We start from the raw sequence: 22,478 nt of genomic DNA on the forward strand, positions 1-22,478 counted from the left end.
TTCTAATTCTACCTTTCTTTGAAAAAAAAAATCCTTTCTTTGTGACACATATACCTTTCCACCGCCAAGCTAAGTAGCCAAATGGCCCAGATGCTAATATGCTATTAGTTAGTAGACATTAACTTTGTCAAACCTTTTTTTTTTATGGAAATATTGATTATGTTAACTTAACTTGTTAATTAACTTTTGAGGGAAGTTAATTAGAGCGTTTATAGAGGAGTTATAGAAGGGAATTGAAGCTAAGAAGATAGGTTAGTGGTAAATTAGCGGGTTAATAGTTTAATTTAGTGATTTAGTATGTTAATTAATTTAAGTGGGGGGTTAAGGGGAGTTAATTAACAAATTAAGTTAATGGAACTAACATTTCCCTTAACAAGTTAACGGAATTAATTCCTTCAGTATTAGTGGTATCTGATAGTTTTTTTCATTCAATGTGGACATGCGTCAGTAATTAATAATATCATTGGTTATATTGTTTAATGTTTATTGTTATCTTTGGGCTTAGGCCCGCAAATTCTATTCGCTAATTAGAACATTTTATGGATCAACACATTTAACTTTAGTTAACAACATATTAGGATCCCAAATATATAGTAATGATACTTTCTACTCTCTCAGTCCCTAAAAGATTGTCTCATATACTATAAATAGATTTTCCTATTTGTTTTCCCCATACCTTATTTAGTTAATGGTCCTTAAATATTACTATAATTTGATATAACTAAAAGACAAATCTACCTACCCATTTGCTTAATTCTTAATAAAGTGAATTTTTCTTGTGGGGCAATATTTTAAAGACGGAGTGAGTAGTTGGTTAAATTGCCCCTCTTTATTTGGCAAAGGTTGACTCATTCTTGGATACATTGCTTACATTTTACAATAATATTGTTACTTACGAGGTTGGCTAGGCCGCTGGTCACCAGCGATCCATTTTGTCCATACCCTGGGTAAAATTGTAATTTCACTTCATGCGTTGAAAAGTCAAACAAAGTACTCGATATCGGCAATAACGGCAGTAATTAATACAATAATGACAGTATTTCAATACAACAATGGCAGTATTTATGCAAACGATGACAATACTTATATAACACTTCTTATACACTATTTTTACCATATTTTTACCCATTCATTTAATATGTAACACTTTTACCCATTCATTTAAGTGGTCCCTTTATTTTTTTCTATTTCATTTCATTCCTTCTTTTTTTAATACAACAATGACAGTATATATACAACAATGACAATACTTATATTACCGTTGACAGTATATAACAAAGTTAACAACACTTTACACATTTATTTAAAGGTGGGTCATCTTTTCCTAATATTTTTTTTGTTGGTGGGTATGGACAAAATAGGTCGCTGGTGATCTAGCCTCCCTGGTTACCTACACTCACCAGCTTCATAAGAAGACACGTAGCGTGTAGTTGACTGACCCTTTAATTCTTATCCAAATTTGAATTAAAAGTGCCTATAAATAGATAGATATGAATTCACAATGTAGACGCAACATTTCAACTGGCTTTCCACAACAAAGGAAGACTGAAGAGCGAGAACACTCGACCATTTTAAAGCAGGTATATAAATGTTTTCTTCGATAATTGTTTGGTTTGAAACAGAAGCATTAAGTTTTCCTACGACACAAGATGGTTATAGGTAAAATATGAAAGTATGTGAGTATTTGCATATGATGAACTTCTCGGTGGATGTTTTAAAAAAAAAATCGTGCACCATATATTAGGTTACTTTTTCAAATTATTTTAGTTTGAAGTATTAATTTATTACTACTCCCTCCGTCGCTTTTTGTTCTTTACGTTTTCCTTTTTGGGTGTCCCAAAATGTTCTTTACATTTCCTTTTATATTATCGCATAAATAATTTAATATTCAATCAAATTTGTGTCCAGTTGTTATCTTAACCAAGTAAACTCATTGAGTCATTTAATCTCTCACACTTTTCCATAGGGACATTAACTTTTTCTCATTTTTCCAAGATCATAATTTTGATAAGAGTGAAAACATCATAAATAAACGTAATTTTCCTCGTTTATTACATGAAAAACTTAAAAGAATCTCAATGCACATTAATTAGTCGTAAAAGCGCGTGAAAAATACCAAACGTAAAAAACAAAAAGAGACCGAGGGAGTAACAATTTATTTTATATGGGTATGTAACAGGTTTAAAATCTTATCTAATGTTTTGTATGTTATTTTTTCAGAGTTATCAGATAATATTACATGTCACCTCATTACACCATTACAAAAACCACTTATTCTACTTCTAAACACGTGTAAGAGCAAATATCAAGGCCAATATGCATCTTACACATTCAAATATTTATACTTATCGTTACTACATCTCTTACGCTACGCCTATAAATACAAAGATTGAAAATACAACACTACCACCCACATACTACCATAAACAAAAAATCGCAATAACATCAAATTATTACAACCTTTCCTCAATAGTCTTTCTGACACAATTAATGGAAAAATCATACCGAGTAATAGAGGTAAATATCAAACTAATATTGCACGATGTTTTGATGCAACTAGGATTACCTCGAGCAGAATTTGGCATTCACACAATCTCGGACGATGAGATGAAGGCATATATAGATCTACATGGAATTCCAAATATCATTGGACCAGTACGATTTATAGGAACATCTGTAACACGACTTGGTCCCTCACAACAAAATGCTACAAGACAAGCAATTAGGTTAGACAAGCAATTAGGTTCCTTCAACAAACATACAATATAAACGTCGGAGATTATAACTACTACCCACAGAAATTAGAAGAACGTAACCACCAACAACTATAACAAATGTCAAATAAATTTACAAAACTTAAGCTCCAGAACATCTTTTATATATATATATATATATATGTATATGTGTGTGTGTGTGTGTTATCTTTTTAAATACAATATGTAAATGTTTGTAGTTAAAATAAAAACAACCACAATATTGTACGTATTTTCTGTATCTACAGTTCTAATAAAATAATGTTATTTATAAATATATATTAGTCCAACTTAGCAATTTATCTGTTATGAAAAAAGTAGTTTATTTTAGTAGCAGGTAAATGAACAAACAACCATTGATGATGTAACGCCATCATTAGTTTCTAAAGCTTCAAGATAAATGTCTTCCGAAATCACTTTTTCTTTCTCTGCTCGTCCCCTAAAGAAAAATATCGAAAGTTTTGGTTGACTATTATCGTTGCTAATTCGTGAGTAAAATAAATATTAGCCATTAGTTGTCATAAAATTAAATGACGCTTAAAGGACAAGTTAATAAACATCTTAATACACATTTTAACCAAAGTCATTTTTAACTTTACTTATTGATCGCATAACTCCCTTGAGGTCATGTTATGTTTTGCTTTGTTTTTGAGATACATACAAACCGCTATAACAAATCTATCAAACATTTCAACCATTGATTAACCAAGTTGGCTGCCGCGGGCAACTAGTGTAACCAAAAAAAAAAAAAGTTTTGCAAGATATAGATGCACAAAAAATGTGTGTTCGCCCCACTTGACATTTAGTAATTGGATAATCCGCGTGACATAGAAAGAGCTCCCCAAATAGCAAGTCATAATTACAATGGGCTTTGCACGCTCTTTTGCCCGTTTCATCAAATCTCCTATTCTACTTTTATTTATTTATTTTTTAATCCTAAAAATTCCTTTGGTTTATTAATAATAGTGGGATTGTAGGAATGAAAATGAATTCTACTTTCGGTTTAAAATTGGCATTGCTTTAATTTTGAGGTGCCTTTAAGTGTAAGATTGTTGCCTTCATCGGTCATGTTTGGTCCCTCCTTACTCTTTTCGTGCATTCTATTTAGCTCCCGAGAAATACCATGTCTATGTTGTTCAAAACGAACACAAAATATTATTTGCAATTGTACAGTTACTTTTTCCGTTTCTAAATAAATGTAAAGTCACTTGATCTTTTTACTATAAAAAGAATGTGTTATCATATAATATGTTGTTGAATTAGACACAGTGTATATTTTCGTAATATCAATTTTTTTAATAACTTGTAATAATAACAATTAGAGATTTTAGTTGTTAAAGTTGTGCATTGACAAGTGTATGTGTATCGGTCGAACTGATGAATTTTATTCAGAAACGTCGGGAGTAGTAACTATGAAAAATGTTCATTTTTATTTCGAGCACAGTCGTATAACAATTGGTACCGTCCATAGCTAATCACTTCGCCTTTGTGTCATAGAATGACAGAACAGAACATATCATATACCCCTCTGTCCCTACAATTTTAACCATTTTGATAGTTCAGTAGGAACACTTGACAAGAGGGGGGTGAATTGTTTCTTGGGAACTTGGGTAAGTTTCTTGCGGAATTTAAACAATAAAGAGAATGAGAACAATAAGCGAAGAGAGATATAAAACGGAGGAACCTTCTTGATCCTAATCAAGAAGAACCTCACTACTCTTTTGTATTAATGCAATAACTCTATTACAAATACACTCTTTAACTCGAGTTCCTCTCGAACACGAGTTCCCCACAGCAATCTCCTTTGATTACTGTGCTCCTCAATCTCTCTCTGACTTAACTCTAAGTCGCTCCTTTTCTCTTTGACTTAACTCTAAGTCGCTCTTTTTCTCTTTGACTTAACTCTAAGTCAATTAAGGATCACTCAACCCTTAAACCCAAAATACAATTTGATATAAAACTCTAGTACGTAATAAAGCTCAAAGTAATAAGGAACTCAAGGGACACTCTTTTGAAAACTGATTCTCTTTTAAAACGTTTAAGCTCTTAAGATATATTTTGCAAAGATCAGTTGTGTGTTTTGAAAAGCAAAAACTCTTCTCCTTTTATAGGAGAGTTTTACCTAGGGTTAGGTACCCATGTTCTCCTCAACTACCCACTAACAGTTACTCCTCAGTAACATGGGCATAGTTGGAGAGAAACAGGGGAGACCAAATCAAAACACTAAATGCACGTTTAAACAGAAATACGTGGGAAAGTTTTAAGGAACATGGAAAATCTTTTACTTGAGAAACAAGGAGAATAAATCAGAATCCTATGTTTACATTTATTAATTAAATTCATTTTATTTATTAAAAAGATTTTCCAAGTTAAAACTCTTTTATAATTACAGTTAATATATTTCATTTAAAACGTACCAAAATACTATGTCCCTTTCATTCCAAATTACGTTTAAACTTTATTAAATACTTACATAAATCCTAAAACATAAACTCATATGTTGTAGTCTTCATGTTGCACCTTTAGAAGCTTCACTCGAATACTTCCCAATTTGTTCTTCTCTGGAACGTCGAGGATCCACATAATATATGAGGATCTCGCCTTAGGAACTCGCCTAAGGATCTCGCCTTGCTTAATGATTATTTCTTCAATGTAGTGTCTGACAAGGATCAATTACTTGCTTATATTCCACGTTGCTTAGTTTATCCAACTCATGATCTCCTTAACTTAGCATTATCCCTCTAAGGATCTCGGAACCTATTATGCAACATAACTTAATCAATTGTCATGAGTTTGCTTTGTCATCATCAAAACTTTAGGGTCAACACATTTATTCTCACTAATCTATTGGAAATTGTATAGTAATGTGAGATCTTGTTAGACTCAGTTAATGTACAATTTTAGAATATGAACTTTTATATGCTCCATAATTAGGGATGGAAATATCCAGTGGATGATCCATTAACCCGGTCACCCGCTATAATTAAATGGATGAAAAGCGGGTGTTGAGTGAAGCGGGTGATGGATGCGGGTGATGTTTTTTTATCCATCACCCGATCCATCACCCGTTTACCACCCGATCCGTCACCCGTTTACTATAAATATATTATTTATATTTATATTTATATTTAACCATAAAATGTGTTGATAAATCCATTACTTATTAAAGTTAGTGCTTGTTTTATTTTTTTTAGTTATAATTGTTATGCGTAATAAGAAATAATTATATGTTTCGGAGATGAATGTAGGTATATGATTTTTTTTCTTTTGGTTAATTATTATGCATATTATTAGGTGGTGATTTTTTTAATGGTTTACCATTTTCACCCGAATATCACCAGATCCACCCGATTTACCCGCGGGTGATGGATGGACGGAATGCGGGTGACGAGTAAAGCGGGTGACGAATGAACCGGGTGGAGCGGATGGATGCGGGTGATGCTCCACCCGATCCAAATCTCACCCATTTCCATTTCCATTTCCATCCCCATCCCCATCCGTAATGTGTAGTTCTTTGGTAGATAACTAGGATTCTCCTATAATTAATTGATTTAAAAACATAATAATACTATAAGTTAGATAAACAACAGCAAAGGACATGTACGTGGTACTTAGGAAACATAGAAATAGGCTAATTTTCTGAATTTAGCATCCAAAAGAAGTTAGGGAGAAGAAGACAACTTAACCATGAATGAAGACAAAATCCAACACATATTATTGGCTATTTCTACGGAATACTAGATATTTGTTGAACATTATTGTTCAAAAACATCAAGAGTTTCAAAATCACTAATAGGTTCGTGTTTTTGCGGCTTCGTTGACTAGATTAAAGAGCTTAAATTATTTATCTACTCCTGGTGAGTGAAGGGTTATGTAATTATGTTACATGAAGGTATCTTTGGTTGGGCCTGATTTGGAGATATATGGTGTGAGGCTGTGAGCTAGTTGCTGGCACGACAGAACTAGCCCATTTTTTTATTAATTAAAATTTAAAAATCTTGAACCACCCTCCCTGAATTACAACTAAAAAACACTTTTAATATTCCTAATTAACCTTTTCATTCATCAATTCTAGTCGCAATTTAGATACTAGACCATAGTGTGTCTAAACAATTATGACTTTATGTTAGAAGAATTTTTTTTTTGGGTGTTAGCACCCGGTTTACTTTTAGGGTTAAATTGGATTCGGGGCGAGTTTTGAGTGGATAGGTTCCAGTCCCCTTCTAATCGTTGTTGCGGGGATCGAACACAAGTCCTCCCTACCAAGTTCAGCCCCAATCAACAAGTTCTCCCTACCAAGTTCAGCCCAATCACCACTAACTAACATGCAATTGGTTATGTTAGAAGAATATGATTGTGTGTTTTATTTATATTTATAGTTTTAATACGAAATAAATGAACATATCTCATGTTCTATTACCTATGCACGTACATATGTTGTTTGAGTACAAGATGGTCATTGTGCACCATTTGTCCAATCTTCACTCAATCAGTTAGTAAGTGCATTGGCTCTTCAACTTTTGAATGAATATTAGTACTAGTAGGAGTGAAGTACACTTCTCTTGAAAAGAACGAAAATGGAATTTAAATCAAATCTCAGTGCAATTAAGTAGAGGCTGCAATTATGATACTTGGGTCATTACGCTAAATCACATGCTGGACAAATATTGTACAGAGTACTACAAACATACGAGTGTACTAGCAGCAAATAACTTGAAGGGTTGCATCAGTTTCACATTTTCACACCACTGCACAATTAAGTGAGGAAAAAGAGGTGGTTTTACATTAAAACAAATTGCATTCTCGTAGTCGTAGATATGTAAAAATGATACGCTACGTCTATATAACGTATAAACGATTAAACAAAGATTTTACTATTAAATTTTCAAATTCATGAGAATACCAATGGTTACACACTTGCACGACACTGAGCTACAACAATGTACAAATTAACCTTCTTAAATCTTAATTACAACCCTTGAGCATTCAAAAGAGTACCTTTAAATATTCTGTACAATGTTTACAGTATGTATAAGCCGGTGGAACCCTCACACTATCACACAACTCCTATCACAAATATTTTGCCCGTTATGACTTATGAATTATGATAGATTGAATATGTAACGTAGCACTCAATTAACGTAACAAAATAGTACTACCTCCGTTTCAGAAAGTTCTTTACGCTTTGGAAAATGTGTCCAAATTATAAAAACTTTGACCGTAAATTCTTACTGTTATATACATCAAAACGTTACATGTAATATCTTATTAAATTGGTCTCGAAATGTATTTTTAGAATATCAAATTTTTATAATTTTTTTACATACAAAATTGGATTTATTAGTAGTTAAATATTGCTTTGGAGTCCGTGCAAATAGTAACTGTAAAGATTTTTTGAAAATGAGGTAGTAGGACATAATTGTACAAAATTACAACAAAAGATCGAACAAGATAAAACCCATACTAATAATAATAATATAAATAGAGTAGGGCTATTATACATTTATAAAAATATTAAAAAAAAAAATTTAAAAAAAAAAAAAAAAAAAACAAGAAAGATCCAAAGATATATAATCCCACCACCATGCAACGCCAAATTTGGCTATACAATTCTCACATGCCTCACTAACTAACCTCCAATTTTGTACATCTTCTTAGATTCCTCTATGATCGATCAGTCAGTCTATAATATACTACTATTCCTCCCATAATCTTGCTGTTCTAGCTCCACTCACTACTTAATCCTTTTTCGTAACACTAAAAAAGAAATTAATTAATTAATTAATTAAAACTTTGATATAAATCTATTAGATTAAAATACAAATTAAATTAAAAGAAAAATTGTATGTATGTATGATGACTAATATGCAACGTAAACAACCTAGTAAATCCCGGTGGCCGTTAGTTGTTGTGGAACACCGAGCATTGGACGGCGGGACGAGAGAGCTGACCGCCTGCACTGGCGGGGCAAATATTAAGCCCCGCCGGTGGGACCATGCAGTTGTAAGACAGACATACTTCCACCTCATCCGGCAATGACACTCTTCTTGTAGGGAATTCATCAAAATAATTGTGTTGAAGATACAATGTTTTTATTCTACCTTCTTCCAACCCGTTGATGTATGTTTCGGGTACGGGCCCATTGAAACGGTTGTTGTTGAGGAATATACTGGTGGCTCCGGCAACCTCTTCTGGTGGCGGACCGGAGAAGCTGTTGTGGCTGAGGTCGATGATGGAGTCTTCTGGATATAATAATAATGAGAGATTGTCGGGTTTCGGCGCGGTGCTGGAGAGGTTGTTGTGGCTGAGGAGGAGGGTGGAGAGAGAAGGGCGGAGGAGAGATACAGGGAGGGGCCCGCTGAATTGGTTTTGGCTCAGGTCTAGGTACTCTAACTGTGATAACGACTCTAGAGGACCGTTGGTTATTGGGCCCCACATGTTGTTTTGGGAGAGGGACACGTAGCGTAGGGATGACGGCAATGTGGGTGGGATGGGGCCCATTAGGTGGTTGGATTTCAGGTCCAGGTGGAGAAGCTTGCTTTCCTGAGTTGACTCGGGTAATGCGCCGGTGAGGCGGTTGTTGGCGAGGATGAGTACCTTGAGCTGAGGCAACTCAGTGAATAGAGTTGGCGGGATCCGGCCTATGAGCTGGTTGAACCCTAGGTCCAACGTGTGAAGCCCACGGGGTAATGAGAGAGAAGGCGGAATAGGCCCGGTGAGACGGTTATGAGTGAGGGAGATGACCCGTAGGTTATCAAGTATTCCGAGCTGAGGCGGGACTGGGCCGGTGACCGTACCCGGGTTAAGGATGAGCTGAGTCAATTCAGTAAGGCGGGTGATGGAATCAGGTAGAGTCCCAGCAAGGCCAAGGGTGCCGAAATGGCCCGACCCGAGTTCGAGAGTGTCGACACGAAGAGTGGAGGAAGAAGTGAGTGAGCAAGTGAGGCCCGCGAAGGAGGAACACGGGTCGGGAGCGGTGAAGTCCCAAGAGGAGAAGAAGGCGGAGCCGGGGAGATCGGTAAGGGAGTTCTTAATAGAAACAAGGACATTAAGATCAACGGGGCTTAGCTTAGGAGGTGGTGGTTGTTGTTGTTGGAATGTAGGGTGAAAGATGAGTTGTATGAGAAAGAGAAAGAGAAATAGGGAAAAGCAAGAATAGTTGGAAGAAGAAGCCATAGAAATTAGAAAACTAGAAAGGTTTTTTTGATGACAAAGAGGTAGATTGGTTACTCTGCAGTTTGGATGTTGTTGGACTTCATCGGGAGTGGATCTTATTATTGTTCTATGTAGTCTAGTGTAGTACTAGTCAGTGTAGTGTAGTGTAGTGTGAGTGTGAGTGTGAGTGCGAGCGTTTGGGCAGTTATACAAAGTTTGTTCCCATATCGTAATTAAATGTTTTATAGATGCTGTGGAGTACTCCTATGTGAGAGCGGAGAGGTCAATATATGATATGTATTTCAAGGGGGTGTCATTTTTCAAAAATCAATACCATTTTCCAAAAATGATGTCATTTTAAAAAAAATTGATTTTAACTTTTTGCGTTTGTTTTACCCCTATTTTGTCGTTTTAGTGGATGATATGTATTTGTTAAATACATATCAGATATTGATTTATACTTCCTCCTCCTATGCTCCTTTCTTCTCTTCCCGTGGATGTCAACTAGCTTAGTTGGTATCTAAGATTTGGGATCGAATCCCGTCTACATCAGTTGTCATCTTGTCCTTTGTGGCTCTCTCTACACAAAAAAAAAACATTTCTTCTCTTTATATTATTTCATCCGCCTTCTTAGCTTCTACTCCATCGATTCTTGCATGTTCGTCCTTTTTTCGTATTAAGTTTTATTACAAGTAGTTCATTTTGGAATCTTTCTTTATTTGTCTACTCTGTAATATTTATCTGCATTTATGAATCTCCAAACAGTCCACTTATTTACTCCCAAGTAAATATTTATTTATCTCAACCCCTTAATCATTTCTCTCTCATACTCACATGGATTAGATTTTATTGTAATTCATGTGGATATTTTTTTTTTTGATAAACAAATTAATTCATTGATAAAAAGTCATACGACATCTACATAAAGACTTAAATCTAACAAATACATAACAATCGAATCAAATAAAAACTTTCTTTCACCATAGCTACGATCGTAGTATATAAAACATTTTGTATACCCTCTTTTATATCGCTGAGATTTACAGCCTTCATTGACGAGGGGGTCTATAGATCTGTTGTAGCCGTGACAAATATGATTTCCGTCTGATTCGTCTGATTGTAGTCGAAAGATTGACATCCTCTTCGATCCCGCATAAATCTTTACTAAAGAAACAACCTGAATTAAACTAAACACACAAAAATTAACTAGAAACAAACCCACCACAGGGGTACTTACTAAACTGAAACAAACAAACCCACCATAGGGGGTACTTACTACAATGAAACTATGTAGTTTTATTGAGATCTAACGCAAAAACACAACAGAATTAAAAGAGAAAGGGCGGAAATAACCAAATTTCCGAAGAAAATTGGCTATTTCCGCCCTAGAAAACCCTAATTTTTGGATATATATACTTATGTTATACGAAGAATTGTTTTAGATTTCAAAAGACATTAACATTCAACAACAGATGGAGTACCTACTTTCCATTTTGGTGAATTTTTGTTAATAACTACAGAATTCACTTTTGAAACAGATGGTATACATAGTCTTTTGTAAAGTTAATTTAAAATTACTTATCAAAAAAGTGTTATTTGAATCACTTCTTTTTACTTGTGATTTTGACAATAGAAAATTAGCTTATATATATTGATAATTTAAGTGGTATATGTGTCACAATTTTGTTACGCAAAAAGTTTATAGTTCATTGTTGAGAAATCAATTGGAGGGGAATGTCTTGAATATGAATTAATTAATCTATTTCCAAGACTAAAACGTTTTAAAGAAACGAATTCATGTGAAAATGCTAGAAGAAGACAAAATTCTCGAAATACTCCCTATTTTCATAATATCCTTAATCTATGGTCTACGTCGGTAAAAATTTGCAAAATTAATTTGCTTTCCTGATTCAACCTAATAACGCTTATTGAAAGGCTAATTGAATTAGCAAGTTTGTGATTACTAATTAAAAGTAAAAGAAATAGGATTCTTTTAGCTGAGATAAACGTTAGATTGAAAACATGGTAATTTTGACATCTTCTAAGATTTTAGCCGGTAATCACTCGTTTAGAAGTGAGGAGAAATGGATGTGTGGATTGATGAATTAGTTTTACTTGGCAGATGATGGACCAATGTAAGGTGAGAATTATGAGGAGAGAGAAAATGACATGGGAAGGATTAGAAACGGTCGGCTGATCTAAGACAATGACATTTGTGATTTAAAAACAAAAGGAAACATCCAAATGTATCTTTTTATTGTTTCTGACTTTGAAGAGCAACTTCTATGAATTCAGTGATATTACTTGTACTACTGAGTACTGACTCATGCTACAAATTCAGTCATGGGGTTTCTGTTAGATTTCCCCAGATTTAGGAAGGACAATTATAGATGTACAAATAATACAACTACAAAGTAAAAGTATGATCTCATCTAACAGAAATTTGCAATGAAAATACAATGCAGTATGGTGAATTGATGAGTAAATAGCCTAATAAAAGGCATGCAAGTTGAGATATCATCTTGTAATAACTACAAGTGATGCAACCTACTGTTTGGTTGTTTTGAAAGGTTGAAAATATTGCTCGAGTAGCTAGGCAATGGGCTCTGGGGACGAGGGTTTCGCCTTTTGGAAAGATTGCAAATTTGTAAAAACTACTACCTCCGTTTCATAATATTCTTTTTGGAAGAGTGTGTAAAAAAGTGGGTGAATGTAATAAAATATGAATAAAGTAAGTAAGGAAGGGTAAAAAAGTGAGTGAAAGGAAAATGAATAAAATAAGAGAAAGTAAGTAAGCAGTTGGGCTACAGAGTTTCGCCTTTTAGAAATATTGAAATTAAGAGTAACTTAGCACATTAAACAATTGAAATTTGATAAATAATTCCACTAAAAAAATACAAGTATATAAGAAAACAATACTTGCAGCACTTAGAACACAACCTCATAAGGGTGCTCATGATTTTTCACTAGTCCGTATTTAAATCTCTATTATAGTATAAAGAGAATTTAAATGTACAATAATATCTAAAATGCCACAACATTTAAGATAATATTTTAAAATGGTTGTAACACATGTTTCTAAAATTGAATAAGCATCACGTTCATTCATATCTAATGGTAATTAACTTCTCTCTCATCTTTTAGAATTTCAATTTTCTTGCCCATTTAAATCAGAGATAGTCTTATTTCTTTGCAAATTAGACTATTTTCGATCATTCTTCTTGTTTTTGCATTGTTTTCTCCTCATGTTTTTTTTCCTTTGTTTGGCTTTTTTCCGTTGGTTTATTCCCAATTTATTTGTGGTTTGTTCCCAACTTATTTGTGGTTTGTTCCCAATTTATTTGAGGTTTTACTAGATTATTATAGGTTCTTAATTCTCACCATAGATGAGAATTTTATTTTTAGGGTTTCAATAATTAGGAAAGAGATTTCGATTCATACAGGTTTAAGATTTATCATCAACACATCGACCGAACGATTCGTATACAGATTGAGAAAGGTTATACTTAAAAAGATGAGAAAACATCGAAAATCACTGCTCGATCAACCTAGAAGCAATGGAGTACTAGATGTGCTTTAGAATGCAGAAGAGTAATTGTTTTGATTGTAACGGTTATTTCCTCCGTTTAGAAATAGTTGCAACACTTTGACTCTCACGTTTGTCAACGCATAATTTTGACCGTTTATATCTCATTATATATTGTTAAAAATATATTTTTATATAATTTGAAAAGTATACATTAAGACTAATCCAAACATTTTTTTTAGGATAACATTTTTTTGTGTAAAAATAGGGTTAAAATTAATACGTAATATATGAGTTGCATAAAATGAAACTGGTGCAACTATTTCTAAACGGAAGAATCATGTTTTTTCTTTAAATCTATAATATGCAGATCTATTTTATCATGTACATGTTGTATGACTGATTATTAATAATATTATTCTTACCCATAAAAAAATCTAATGTAGTAATGGTAATTAAACGAAAGAACAAGCATTTTTGTCACGCAATTGTGTACATAAACGAAGTCATTTTGAATTCTTAACGAAGTTTCATCAAAGAACTTACGTCAAATGGACCACCATGCAGCTCCTCTGTTAGTCGTAACTTCTTACTTGACCTTTAAGAAGGTGGTTCTTTTGAGAAAATATATTAGAACCTACTTTAATTATAAAAACAGAGGACCATCATTAACTCTCCACCAAAATAAAGATTGAACAAGGACCATAATACAATCTTTTATGTGGCATATGTAGTGAAGCTTTTGAACAGTCAAAAGTGCATAAAAGTTGCATGCACCATTTGCTAAAAAATTATTGACATGGAACTTGACAGGGTGCTCAATATATAAACACAATTTAACTTATGGGTGCCTGTTGAACAGGCCGGAACTGGAAAACCCAATAGACCCCCGTATTCGGAAGAAAGCTAATCCGAAAGGAAAGCTAATTGCAACAAACTGCAGAGCATCCCTACCTTTCGCCTTTCTAGTTGAACTGAAGTCAGAGGGGTGCCGGAAAGTCAAGAAAACAGAGATTAATGTTCGGAATCATCTCGTTGTGATCTTCTCTGTGTCAATTTATACTTTGCCATTTTCAGAGCCAATTTATATGCAAATTTTCTCCAACAAATTGGAGCTGACATGGTGTAAAACAAAAAATGTGAAACCATAAGTCAAATTATCGTCGACTAAGCAACATTATTGACTAGAAGCTGCTTTCACTGCCTTTTCAGCTGCATCATCGAGGTCTTCGGCTGTTATGATGGTCATGCCACTCTCCTGCAAGTAAAAGTTCTTTAATGCCTGTTGCTTCAAGACATAATATAGAATTAATGAAAAACTTAGCAGGATCGTTTACCTTCAATATTCTCTTCCCCTGGTCCACATTTGTCCCCTCAAGCCGAACAACCAAAGGTACCTTCATCGAGACCTAAACAAATACGGAATAAAGTCAGCTTTGATAACAACCTAATTTCACAGGAAAAAAATTAATTAGAGCTTTCAAACAGGGATTTGCAATTCTCAAGATTGTCCCCAAAAGTAATACACCCCAGCAGGCCCTATTTCAACGAAGAAGTTGCTGCATTATTTTATGGAAGGTTTTGAATGAAAGTGAAAAGGCATTTACACAATAAGACAATAATTCTCTGTAAAGGAACATAGCACACATTCAAACAAAAAGCCATGTATACAAGGCCAATCCTTGTAAGGTTTCATAAATAGCGGGCAAGGACAAGACAGCTAAAACCACCAAGTACAGATCCCACCTTTGGAGGGATTTAGCCATTTAAATAGGCAGATAGTCTTGCATCAAACAGGTTTTGAAACCAGTAAAGAGAGGCAGAGAGTGTCTCTGGACAAGATAACAGAAACTAAATAAAATAGGATCAACTTATGATGTGAGTATATTTATTAGAGCCACGTAGTGGTAAACTCTGATCCTCTTATCCAAATATAAGTAGTGAGCTCGAAGGCCTCACTCCTGTAACCATAACCTATGCTGAACTCTGAAGTAGGGATCAAATTAAGGCAACGTAAGTGTATTATCACCTTTATCAGTATACCAAGGTGGTATTATTTCATTATGCATAACAGCTAACAACTTCTACATTTGCCATTTACCTCTTTTGCAGCATTTACGATCCCGCTGGCTATAACATCACACTTCATGATTCCTCCAAATATGTTCACCATAATTGCTTTTACTCTCTCATCAGAAGTTAATATCTTAAATGCCTCGACCACCTGTTTTACACAAAGAGTTCATGCAGTTAGAATGAGAGTCAATAGTCATTATAACCAATTTATCAGTTCTAAGCTACAATTAGAGTCATTAATATCTTATTAGCAGTACACCAAAGAGTTCATGCAGTTACATAGAGTAATCCGTTAATTAACGAGATCATAATCTCAGAGGAATAGCTAACCATGGAGGCCATCTGTCTTATTTGGTTAAAGGTTTGGGGGTAACACAATGGTACTCAACTACACGAGACCCGTGATCGAATCTCGTTAACATTACATCCCTTTGTGGCTCTTTTTTTTGGAGAATAGTAAGCATATTATAAAAGATGTAGCAAAAGAACTTGGAGTCAAGTTTTCGCAGGCAAAAACCCCCCTCCTTGAGAGAAAAAAAGCTGTACTCCCCCTAGAAGTTGGTTGCCAAGGGGAAAACTTTGCTATTTGTACAGTTTACAAAAGTATCCCTTGGTGACTCTTTACACACCAAAAAACAATAAAATACATACCTGATGTTCAGAAGCACTACCACCAACATCCAAAAAGTTGGCAGGAGTTCCTCCATGCAACTTAATTATATCCATTGTAGCCATAGCCAATCCAGCCCCATTGACCATGCAACCTATCTCTCCATCAAGACCAATATAGTTCAAATCAACTTTTGCAGCAGCAACCTGCCGAGCAAGAGGAAATTACGCCGCGCTGTCAGTAGCCCCAAAATCAACAAATTTTCAGCTAGCCAGACCATGAATATAAAGAGACATTAACTTCCTCTTAGGCCTTTGTAGTGAAAGAAGAGTAGTAGATGCATGGCAATGAACAGCAAAACAAAAACAACATATAGTACAATTATAGGAAACATCTATAAGAAATGTCTGCCAATCCCATATAAATTGAGATAGTTGAGAAAAAATAGAATGGAAAGCACAACTACAGCTCTCCGCATGTTACTGTGCAAGTCATGAATCAAGCATGCCACACAAATAAATAAATAAATAAATAAATAAATAAATAAATAAAGCACCCACAAGGCCGCATAAATAAAATCCCGTGTGAAAACAACAATAATCCTGGTGAATATACCCCATTTGTGAAGGCAATTAGCATTGCCATGTAATCTATCATCGATTCCTAGAAGCCACATATCTACCTAAAAGAAAAAGTGACAAGGTTTTGCAATATAAGTGCAAGTATATGATAAAAGAAAGCCATACCAAATATAACAGAAATCACACAAAATATCTCGAGCAAAAAACAAAAATCCATGAGATGCAAAAAACATTAGCAGTTTATATGAAACTTCCAACACGCCCTTGTCAGAAGGTCGTCAGTACTCAGTAGTCAACAGCTAAAAAATATTGATTGAACCCACAATGGACCACAAATTAACAATTCTCATTTCCAAAATCAAATCTCGTTTACGGACATTAGGATAATGAATAATTCACAAGTCAAAACTAATGACTTGTTAAACAAACCTCCCGAGGATCCTCCTGTGATGTGTCACGTAAAGCAAATATCTCCTTCTGACGAAATGCAGCATTGTCGTCAAAATTGAGCTTTGCATCAGCAGCCACCAATTGGTTGTCAGAAGTTTCTGCAAGAGGATTAATCTGTTCAAGGGAAAGAAAGAAATAAACACTTAGAAAAATGAAACATAAAAATTACACGCAGCTATTTGCAGAATATAGTTGTGCATGCCTCTAGCATGGTGCAGTCACTTTCACAGAAAAGCTTATACAGATTCTTCACTTGTTCAATGGAAGCCTGTTTATCGGCCGACTTGAGAGCAAGACCATCAACAACCTTAGCAGCATCTTCATCAGTAATGCCTTTGAAAACGTCAATAGGTACCTTGAGCATGAAAAATACAAATTAATACAAGTTTGGCACTTTGGCAAAAAGATAGGCATATTTTTTTTAAAACATGCGCATCAGCACCTTAATGATCATGTCAGGATACTTTTCAGCAAGGTCTTCAATACTTGTTCCTCCTTTGCTGCAAGCAATTATAAGCTACAAATAGAAACAAAGATATATTACAAAATTATCCCTGTTTAAGTTCATATACGAAGATATTAAAAAAAATGCTACAACATGACCGGAAAGCACATTATCCAAGTAACTGCACATCAAATCCAGAAACAGATTCCGACAAATGCAAAATACAATCATCACTTGGTACTTTCGCAGGACTTTCAGATTAATTTTCCTTGTATCCATTTTCTTAATACAACCGTCTTCTCTTTGCCTCACTATCGCAAGGAATCCAGCAGGTACGAGTAAGATTATTATAATGGCATTAAAAGCTGACGACATGCCAAATAATTACTTGCCTTCGTATGGTGGAGGAGGTTTATGTTTCTATAATTAATTGCGGATATTTGAGGATTATTAAGAGAAGATGAAGATTTCAATGAATAACCTGGAAAAACTCATGAATTGAGGATATTCCAATCAATTTCAACTGTTACTTCCAATCCATTTCCACTCATGAATTTAGGCTTGTTACTTCCAAAATACAATACAAACTAAATAAAACGCTCATTTCTTAATAATTTCTCCAATTCTCTCCTCTAACAAATTACCTTCCCTCCTTCCTTGGCTAATCCTAGCAAACTAATGCAACACCTACACTACTGTCCCTTCCTTTGGATGGTTCATTGTCCTCAAGGTGGATAGTAATCACGTTCATCTTCGTCACCCTCGTGGGTTAAAGGACAATTCACGCAGATCATCCTGGCGTCAGCAACGGTGGTCAATGGATCACTTCTAGTCATACTTGAATTTGAAACAAAGTTCATCTTAAATTGCAACTCTGCTTGAGTGAGGTTTTTAGTTTCCGGCTCTTAAAGTTTGGTGGGTTTATAGAAAGTCAGGTGGGTTTATATATGAGGTACAGTTGGTCCACGGTATTATTAGGTTCTGTAGCTTAGAATGAGGAATTGAATCCATTGTGTTCTTTTGTCTAGTTACATAATAATAATTAATAACTGTTTCTAATGTAGATTAGTATAGTTGAAAGAACAAAATTCTGATAGCATGACGAGGCCAGTTCACAAAGCAAGTAGAATCTACACAGCTAAAGAAATTAAAAGAGTTCAGAGACATACGGGACCAGCAGTCGTACGATCAAGTGTGATGGCAAAGTACATTTCATTTGTCAGCGACATCTTTTCACACAAATAAAGCTGTATATGCACAAAAAATAAAAAAGAAGATTAGTGCGCATGTAATACAATTAGGAACTGGTTGCATCAAAAGCAAGGACACAAAGGAAAGAAGATAAACAAATATTATTACTAAAGTTCTCAGAATAGTGCCGATGGATGATGATATAAATCATCAAGATCACCTCACATTTTTCCAATTCAGAAGCTTGACATTGAACAGGACAGAAGAATTAGTTCGCGGTAGAATAAAACTTAATAAGTGGGGTAATAGTAATTTACAAATTTGTTTGGCACTTTGGTTAATACAAGAAATGTCAATTTAGACACCTAGAACAAATGAAGAGTCGAGACTGCTAACTCAAGGTTATCTAGAACAAGAATGATTGAAACATTTAGGTTTTATGGGAAAGATCCAGATGTAAAAACAAGATCAGAGAAAACAGCAATGAATCAAAAATTCAAAACCTTCAGGTCTTCAAATTATAGAATTGAGACAACCATAACACAACCAAAAGACGCACATCCTTTAGAATAACAAAGTTAACAACCAATAAGAGTAAAATACAAAACTCTAACATGAAAAACGATGTCCTTTTCATAGAAAGAAAACCATGGATGATGCCAAACATATGAGAGGAAGAAGGGCTGCAGGACAGCAGGAAGTAAAAACAGCACTAAATTTTAAAATCACATGTCCAAGATATTTTACAGATAACGCAAACCTCCTTAGATTTTAAATATTTCAAGCACTCCACAAGTCCAGACCACAGCCAAATCTAGAGACCAAGATCTTGTTGAAAAAAAAAACAAGGAACAAATATACCTTGTTAACAGGTTTTCCCTGTGGACCAGTTTGTTTGGTGACCAATATCTGACCAAGCATCTTTCCTGGATAAGATTAGAGCACATATAGGACACCAAAATAACAACAGAATAAGAATTCGAAATTAAGTTGCATCATAGATTACTTACAGATCCCTAAAGCCGCAAAACTCCATAGATTTTCAAAGAAGAAGTAGAATATGTCATATAAATATTAACTAACTATCTCAAAGTAAAAGAGAAGATAACCTTGGTTCCAAATGGCCAGACACAGGGATATTACCTAGTCCAGCCAAAACTTAAGAAAGACATGCATCAAATTCAAGTAGTTACCCATGAAAGTTGTCAGTGATGAAAAATAATACTTCATATCTGATATTTTAGAATGTACATGCAGTCATGCGACTCATGCTTACCTTTAAAAAAGACTGTACATGCTTAGAGAGTAAAACTTAGTGAGTTATAAGGATAAAAAATGAAGCTAATCGGTGTGGCAACAGCCATCCATCATAGAAAATATCCTCGTGAATGAAGTAGGACTTCTAACTTCTCATGTGTCCTTAAGTTGAAAATACAACCAAACTCAACCAACACTCAAAATATAACAGTTACCATTTTGTTTTTCTTTCAATTCCCACATGTTCAACACCATAAGCCGCTACATAAGAAAAGCAGAAAAAGTTTGAAACTTGGCAATCAAAGACACCAATGAAATGTATACATGCTCTAGACATGTCAAATTAGAGACTTTTGCACCAAATGATATTACTACACAGTAACACAGTTACACAACTGATCAATACTTGAAAATGATCCCAAGCACATTATCAAGGTAGATGCAGTGATGCACTGTCGCACTGATGCCCAGAACGGAATCCAAGTATCCAACCAATGCTATGTTTACACAAGCAACCACTTCTCTATTGGTTATATCTATTGGTTATATATATAGTGACATAAGGAATAAAAAACAACAATGTTCCAACAAACAACAAACAACAAAATGAATACTCAAAGGACAAGAACAAATAGGCAATTACCATGCAAACCGGAAAAAGAAAAAGGTGTGGATTAGTAAGTACCAGCCAAGTCTGCAACCTGATCTGTCTTCACAATGTGAACTCCACCTTGTAATCCACTTTTAAATTTTCCCAATCCTCGTCCACCAGCAAGGACTTGACTTTTAACTACCACCTTCACCAGAAAAAAAGTAAATCCATAATATCAAAAAGTATTTCTTACAAGAGTCTCACGATCAGAATTCATAAGGGGAGGATAGTTAACACGGAAATCAATTAACAAACAAATGCAGCACCTCAAACTTATACTCGGCCTCCAAATAATGCATCTGGTTGCAACTTGCAAGATAAATCATAAACCACACTTCATCTAGTCTTGGGTAATGGCAATAAGTATCATACTAACGATAGAAATGCATTTTATTTGGGTTCACTTTAAAATAATTAAGTCTGCTGCACAACAACATCAACTGAAAGAACATGAACTTAGGGATCATGGGGGGAGAGGGGGAGATATAATAGAAAATAAACTTATTCAAAAAACATAAGTGCAGACATACACATAACATCATACACAAAAGATGGATTAATGAATCTACTAACCCTATCCGTGGTGCAATCCAGTTTAGATGGATTAGATTTATGTTGATTTCATATATATCACTCCTCGGAACAACGAAAAGAGGTTACATATTTCAGCTTTGTTCACAACTTAACTAGTTGGTCAACACCAACTTCCATTCTCAAAGGCCCCAAAGACCCAAAACCACAAATGCATTGTATAAACAAGCAAACAACACCAAATATAATCAACTCACAACTCTAAAGCTATAAAACTCATAGATTTACCTCATCTTGACCGGAAAAGGAATCTTTGATAGCCTTTTGAACCTCGTCAACAGAAGATATGGCAAGTCCTTTAGGAACATTGACACCATACTTGCTCATGAGCTCAGCCCCCTACATTCACCGATGTGCACATACACACACAAAGTAAAAATGTCATCATCATTCACAATCATTTAAGTAAACACAAACTCCAATTATGCACCAATAGCACACAGTCAAACAAAATTAGGTTCCTCCCTAGCTTATTCCATTCAAATCTGTTCACATCTACCACCTTATTTGTCCTCATTTACATTAACAAACAAGTACATAGCGAAAATCTACCCCTTCAATTCAAATATAACTCATAATAAAAAAATTAAAAAATCAACATTCACCGCTTTAAATTAAATTTTAGCGTGCAAACCTGCAGAAAACTACGCAACGTCTTCAATTACATTGACACAACCAGAACAGTTAACAAAACTCTTAAAAATTGCGAAACTCTTAACTTGTGAAACTCTAAGATAACAAAATCTTGACCAATCGCACAATAGTACTGAGAAAAATCTTTACAAATTTGATAAACAATCATGATTTAACAGCGAAGCATTTCCGAGATTTCGTATACTTGAGAAACGGAGCAAAAAAAAATCGACAAGAGAGAACGGGAGATTAGAGATACCTGATACTCGTGGATGTTGAGACGGCGGAGCTGCTGCTGTTGCCATTTCCCGGCGGATGAGAGAGATTTAGACACCAAGTTCTTCAGCAATCCTCTAACCATTTTTGGCAGATCGACGGCGATCTCGCGTAGAAAGGGGGGGAGAGAGAGAAAGGGAAGAGCAGTCGAACAGGTGAAGTGCAAAGAATAATGGGAAATGCCTCGGCCCTAATTTCCTAATTTCCTCCTTTTAGGGATGCGTTTGATTAGTCAGAATTTGGTTTTTTCATTTTCTTCCGTTTGGTCTTAAAGTTAAAATA

The 22,478-nt window shown here is 34.7% G+C and overlaps 2 protein-coding genes and 1 long non-coding RNA gene across 3 annotated transcripts; 1 reads left to right on the top strand and 2 right to left on the bottom strand.

Moving 5' to 3' along the window:
• Window positions 1-1,466: 1,466 nt before the first annotated feature.
• Window positions 1,467-3,030, top strand: LOC130469076 (uncharacterized). The gene is made up of 2 exons (XR_008929454.1): window positions 1,467-1,580; window positions 2,561-3,030. It is a non-coding gene; the product is annotated as an uncharacterized lncRNA (long non-coding RNA).
• A 5,496-nt stretch (window positions 3,031-8,526) lies between these two features.
• On the bottom strand, window positions 8,527-10,107 carry LOC110799062 (DNA damage-repair/toleration protein DRT100). Its single transcript, XM_022004262.2, has one exon. The coding sequence runs from the start codon at window positions 9,927-9,929 to the stop codon at window positions 8,655-8,657; it is 1,275 nt and encodes a 424-aa protein (XP_021859954.1). The 5' UTR covers window positions 9,930-10,107; the 3' UTR covers window positions 8,527-8,654.
• Window positions 10,108-14,102: 3,995 nt separating this feature from the next.
• LOC110799058 (succinate--CoA ligase [ADP-forming] subunit beta, mitochondrial) lies at window positions 14,103-22,478 on the bottom strand. Its single transcript, XM_022004258.2, has 12 exons — window positions 22,180-22,478; window positions 21,516-21,626; window positions 20,730-20,841; window positions 19,649-19,713; window positions 18,766-18,843; window positions 17,594-17,668; window positions 17,354-17,506; window positions 17,131-17,265; window positions 16,162-16,326; window positions 15,536-15,658; window positions 14,772-14,843; window positions 14,103-14,692 (listed from the first exon to the last, which is right to left on the bottom strand). The coding sequence occupies exons 1-12, from the start codon at window positions 22,279-22,281 to the stop codon at window positions 14,612-14,614; spliced, it is 1,272 nt and encodes a 423-aa protein (XP_021859950.1). The 5' UTR covers window positions 22,282-22,478; the 3' UTR covers window positions 14,103-14,611.

The sequence above is a fragment of the Spinacia oleracea genome, chromosome 3, assembly GCF_020520425.1.
Source record: "Spinacia oleracea cultivar Varoflay chromosome 3, BTI_SOV_V1, whole genome shotgun sequence".
In the NCBI taxonomy this organism is placed as follows: Eukaryota; Viridiplantae; Streptophyta; class Magnoliopsida; order Caryophyllales; family Amaranthaceae; genus Spinacia; species Spinacia oleracea.